The 6,041-nt window shown below is 44.1% G+C and overlaps 2 protein-coding genes across 2 annotated transcripts; one reads left to right on the forward strand and one right to left on the reverse strand.

The window, feature by feature from the left end:
- Positions 1–236: 236 nt before the first annotated feature.
- On the forward strand, positions 237–677 carry LOC128708284 (uncharacterized). Its single transcript, XM_053803253.1, has one exon. The coding sequence runs from the start codon at positions 237–239 to the stop codon at positions 675–677; it is 441 nt and encodes a 146-aa protein (XP_053659228.1).
- A 173-nt stretch (positions 678–850) lies between these two features.
- Positions 851–2,542, reverse strand: LOC128718068 (UDP-glycosyltransferase UGT5-like). The gene is made up of 3 exons (XM_053811741.1): positions 1,700–2,542; positions 1,187–1,632; positions 851–1,118 (listed from the first exon to the last, which is right to left on the reverse strand). The coding sequence occupies exons 1-3, from the start codon at positions 2,540–2,542 to the stop codon at positions 851–853; spliced, it is 1,557 nt and encodes a 518-aa protein (XP_053667716.1).
- Positions 2,543–6,041: the final 3,499 nt, after the last annotated feature.

A 6,041-nucleotide genomic window follows, 5' to 3' on the forward strand; every position in this document is an offset into this window, starting at 1 on the left:
CTGCGCGGGATCGTCTAGTGATTATTAACGCGTTTAGTGCATTGCTGTTAACGTTACGCGCCACCGTTTATTATACTTTTCCGCTGTGGTTCAAAATGTAGCACCGTAAGTATACGGTTCCGGAGTGCAAAATTGATTAATGTAACTGTGCGTCAATATACTTATATACGATATGTTTCTATCTATCTGCATATTGTGTACGTGTGTGGTGGTTTTTTGCATCATCCTCGTTGTAGATGAAGTGGCAGCAGTGCGTTATTGATTTCGCTATCGTCCTGATAACGATCCCTTCGCTTGTCGTCGTGGCACTGCTACTGGAATACATGATGAACCATACTGGCTGGTCGGAGCAGCTGGAAACGCAGATCATCATGGTCACCCTAGCTGTGGCCTTCTTCTTGATCTGCATCATGATCTCAGTCTACCTGACGCACCGGGTCGGCAACTGCCTCTGGGCTGGACCCCAAAGTGATCAGCAATCGATATACTCAATCGAACGAGGCCACATGGGAGACTATCCGCACAACGCAACACCACCACCGACCTACGAAACGATTATGGGTGACCACGAACCACCGTCCTACGAGAAGATTAGCAAGATCTTCTCTCCACAAGAACCACCACCATCGTACGCCGCCACAATCGCGCTCGATCGCGACAGCACGGTGCACATTTGATCTACGTGCCATAACTAATACCAGATACCCGTTTACTTCTGCTCCGCGGAAGGCTGTTTTCGGGATGAAACGAAATAAAACAAAAACGTGTAACTGCTAACCGCTTCTATGCTATTGCCCGTGGCCAATTATCAACGTGTCTTCTCCTAGAGAAATCTTCCCCAAGATCAACTCTATTCGGTTTTGTTTTTCGTTTCTGTTCCACCGACGGGTTTCGAGTGACGCTTAAAGATAAGATAGTACCCTAGCACGATCAACAGTAGAACGACGACCATGTCTAGGCCATACACTTGATACGGTGCCATATTGCGCGTCGGGGAACGCAGATACCGCAAACCCTTGTTAGCGATCACTTTTTCGATCCAGAAAATGGCACGATCTAGCGGAGTTTCAGGTTGGGTACGGAAAACATAGGACAGCTCCTTGCCACGTTGCCGATAGCTGCAAGAAAAAGAGCGAAATGATGCGACGTGCACGCGGATAATCAATAATTCATCTTGTTTGTTTACCTGGCATCAACCAATATCTTATCGATCGCTGCTTTCAGTGTGTCTGCGTTCATCTTATTGGACGGTATGCCTATACCGATACCTGCCTGCTCGATACGGCGCACGTTCGAAAACTGGTCTGCAAAGAAGGGCACACCAATAACGGGGACCCCGTTCCAGGCTGCTTCCTGCAAGCTTAGCAGTCCACCATGACTAATCAACAGCTTGGTGCGGCTGTGCGCCAGTACGGCCGACTGTGGAACCCACGCAGTCATTAGCACGTTCGGCGGCATGATCAGCTTGTCCGCATTGGCGTGCTTCCAGATGAACCCATAGTCGGGCATGCTGCGGAACAGCTCCAGCAGTTGCCGGTTCACTTCCGGGCCCAACATTTCGCTCTGTACGTTTGTTCCGAAACTGAACAGCACCACACCTTTGTTAGCACGTGCAATGAATTGTTGCATCATCTACGGATGAGTTATTCGATGTTTAATTGGTGACGCTTAATAAGTGCTATCGACCATACACACTTACCGGCGGCATCTCATCTGCTCGTTTAATATGCAATCCGCCCACTTGAATTACGTTCGGTGGCAGTAACTGATAAAAATCGAGAGCGGGATCACTGTTAACTAGCACCAGCTCTGATCGCCTTTCAAGCAGTTTCACGTGTGGCATAATGGTGCCTTCGAAAACGCGCTTCATTCGCTCTTGTTCTTTGGGCATGAATACCTGTTGCCGGTAGAGCATATCGAACCACCAGTAGATCGTGTTCTTGACCCGCTCAATAAAGCTCATCTTCGAATCGAAGTTGGATGCTGGATGGGGCAGGTAAGTTGTATAGAGCGGTATGTCTGCCAGGTATTGGGTGTACGATGGTATGTTGAACGGCGAGATAGAAATTAGTGGTGGGTTGTTAAAGTGTTCCAGAAACCCGAGCAAAAACTGACCCATCGTGAAGTCGTGTATCACTAGGTCGAAACGGAACGTTGTTGGATATGCGAGCAACTGCTTGATAGCTTCCTCGTCCTCCAGTATCTGACTTGCCACCGTGTAATACTGATACACATTCATTATGTTGCCGAACGCATGTTCATAGCTGTAAAAGTCTGCCAAACCGCCGTCCGCAAAAGCCGCCATCATCTTCACGTAGAACTGTTCCATCACCAGGAATGTTTTGCCGGGCACGGAGGTTTCTTTTTCGAATGATAAAATAGTAAGATTGTGCCCATTTTCATACAAACGCTCGAATATCTGCTTGTTCCAGATGTGATGACTTTTGGAGGGTGTGGTTTGCAGGAAAAGAATATTTTCGGCACGCACGGTGCACACTACTACCACGGCCACGCAAACTACCAAATTCGATGGTAGCTTCATACTGAACCAAATATTCAAATTTACCCCACTGAACGATGGCAATTAGTACACGTTGGTTAGGCTGAATTAAATACAAATAGTCACTTTACTGCTTGACGTTTATAATTAGGAGACTTTGAGCCTTCATGACCGTTCCACACGCACACGTTGGAAGACAGATTGCGCTCGAAAAATGTATGGCGAAGCCGGTAAAGTCACGCAATCCAACAGCAGTCGAACGTCTATATCTTATCACACGAATTTGGACACCGGCAATTATCACCGACCCTTGGATGTATTGGTGACGCGGTCTCTGACAACACCGAGATTGCACCGGTGCCAGCTAACGTTTGGTTTAATCGCGTTCGGCAATGACACTGTTCGGGAAGCTATCGCTGTAAGTTATTGAACGCTGCTGGTACAACTACCGACGGTCCGTGTGCTGGTTGACTGCGTACGACTACAAGCAAAATAAATACTACAAGTGCTGCCTATTGTTTACAGTTGCATGTATCGTTGCATGTCCACGCACTGTATTCGATTTCAAAGCTGTGCAGCATCATAGAAAATAGCCAAATAGCATCACCCATACATGGACGATGGTCAATGGAGCGTTACTGATCATCACATTCAAGGGCATCCGATTGAACGCACACCTATCTTCCAATACAGCATTTAATTTCCGCCCTATCATCACGTGCTTTTCGACGGATCTGTACGGCTCAAGTCTGCTAACAACAAGGAAACCGGTTTTTTCCGCAATTGTTTTGTTGTTTAACGCTATTAGCATTACTACGAATATAAATTATATCACATAAAGCTGAACAAGACATGAATTATTCTGCTCATTTCTTCTATTTTTTTAATTTTTATTTTTCAACATATAGTTTAGCCAAAACAGTTAGCGGTATAAATGGGATTAAATGGCAAGCAGTGTATGTCAACGATTATTGAGCAGCAAAAGAAAATTTTACGAATGATACATTTAATTTTTTATTTTCATTATAAGTTGCTATTCATATTTTTATGTATTTGTTACGTAATTAGTAAAGCCCTTACTTCGATTGAACTTACCGTAAGCAATTTTACCTAATATGCAGGTTTACAATTAGCTCTTAGTATTTACTGCAATCGTTCATTCCCAACCATTTTAATTTTTTAATATGATCAATCAAATATAATTAAATGCATGTTGTTTAGAGCCCCACTTTTTTAACTACAATGCAACCATTCTTCTCGTTTCAAATAATACTAACAAACTAAAGTGTTAATCATTATTATATTACTGCTTAAATATTCAGTATACTTTATATTTAAACTAGGTTAAAAATTTGAAAACACATGTTTAGATATGTAGCGTTAATTTAATATAAAATATTGCTCATAAGACTTATAAAAAGATTACTAACACAAGATGCAATCAATGTGTGCAGCAGCTTTCATTTCAAACATTTATTCAAACGTTGTCCTATCGATAAAATTACAACAACTCGTGCCACCGGACACATTCACATTACCGTTAATTCAATTTGTGTAAATAAGATTACAAACTTTACACACCTTACCTAGTGGTTATGTAATGCTGATAACGCATACACACCACAACATGATCTTGGTATTACCACAACCTCCTGATCTTTATTTATCTTGCCCTATTCACGTCGTTTGTCGAAGTACGCGTTGTCTGATGTTCCTCAATGAGTTTTTATTCTAGCAACCCAAAACCCTTTCACCACACGGACGCTGCCAAGAAGGACGAACAACTTCCAACGTGCTCTAATGTACCATGTGCTTACAGCATGTTGTTCGCTTGTCTGCACGCCGAGTAATACCACCCATGCTAACGCACAGGAACGCACGGACACGCACACAGGCACCATAGGTCGTGTTTACTCATCCGTTCATCTGTTCCGGTTCCGCTTCCCGGAAGCAATACAGAGCGCAAGAATAGACGAACCAAACCAGTATACTACTATTCGGTACCGTTCCACCCTCGACTGCAGTAGCACTTTCCGTGCTCGTCGTATCTTACGACAGAAAGGGGACGAGTGACGACACAAAGAGCCAGTAAAGTAATGTAAACAAGAAATCTGAGGTAATTTATGGACGAGTTGTGCTGCTCCAAACAACCAGCACCAGCATCCAAGCACCGATGATGATTCACACCGCTGCAGCTTTCGAGTACCGGGCTAGACATCGACATAGGTCAAAGGGTGGGCTTTTCCTGGAAGGTTGTTGCTGATGCTGCTGCTACTGGTGCTATAACGACCGACAATAGGAGCATTCCGGTCGTCGTTAAGCCTCCCAAGAATACTACCCCTACCACCTTCCTTAAAGACTCGCCAATGCACTGACGAGCCTGATGATGTTGATTTATGCACATTTGAACCGAAAACGGCGTCAGCATTATACGGGGAGAATTTCCATTCCAGGCGTATGGAACCCACACCTAGGATATCCAATGTCAGCGATTCAGGGAATATGAAAGCAGCCAAGCTATGGTGTGTACTGCAATCATGTCAGGATGCGGGCGCGTGCCATCGATCGCGCATGTAATTCAAAATCAAAATTAAATCAAAATCTGGTACATTAGACCTTTTTCCTCCCCCATGGTATCACAATAAATTTTCATCGTTATGAGTATGACTGTGTGTGGAGCATTTCTTTACTGCTGCAAAGCCAACAATACACATCCACTGCTACTAGCATTAAGTTAATACCGCTTTCCTTCTCTTTACATTTCTTTGCTTGCCTCGAGGCGTTCGGATAATGAACACCCCTACATCATGCACGGTCAATATGCTTTAAATAACAAATATTCTCAATACCCGGCGATGCTGAAGCATGTTTTCAGTATTGCTCCCTAAAATGACTATGAACATTATTGTGCGTGCATCATACACCCTAGAATACACGGTTCCGAATGATACTTCGTCTCCTAGCGACGCACTCCTTGGACGTTGAAGTGCGTCCATGTTTTTGTTGTGATGCCAACCCACGCTGCTTCCGGTTGTGGGGGAGATTCGCTCCGCTCCGACTTGCCAACAAACAACGATGAAACCATTCGAATGGGCCACCTTACAGAGTGCACCGAAGTAACAACAGAAAAAGCGCCCACACACAAGATCAAAAATACATCCATTTATTCTCTGCTTATACACCGCATTACGCACGGTATGTGAGGGTATTATAATGCCGTATACGGTCCGAATCACCCGGAATTGAACCGAACGAAAACAACGATAGACGAAGAAGCCAAAAGAGTTTTGCAACCAAACCAAAACTTTTGTCGCCGGATAAGGAGAGTAAAGAACAGGTAGAGAAGTGCTTGAGGATTGTAACGTGAGGCAAAAGAGAATTTATTCTTGCATTGGGAAAAATTCAGAGAAATGGAAGGGTTTTGTCCTAGAATCTTCTTACGCCCAACTTTATGTTCTCCAAAACTTCACGAGCCTTCAAAGGATTTACGGTACAAGACAGAGCAAGCGATGTTGGGTGCTGAAGATGGAAACGAATATGC

Source organism: Anopheles marshallii, chromosome 2 (assembly GCF_943734725.1).
Source record: "Anopheles marshallii chromosome 2, idAnoMarsDA_429_01, whole genome shotgun sequence".
Taxonomy (NCBI): domain Eukaryota; kingdom Metazoa; phylum Arthropoda; class Insecta; order Diptera; family Culicidae; genus Anopheles; species Anopheles marshallii.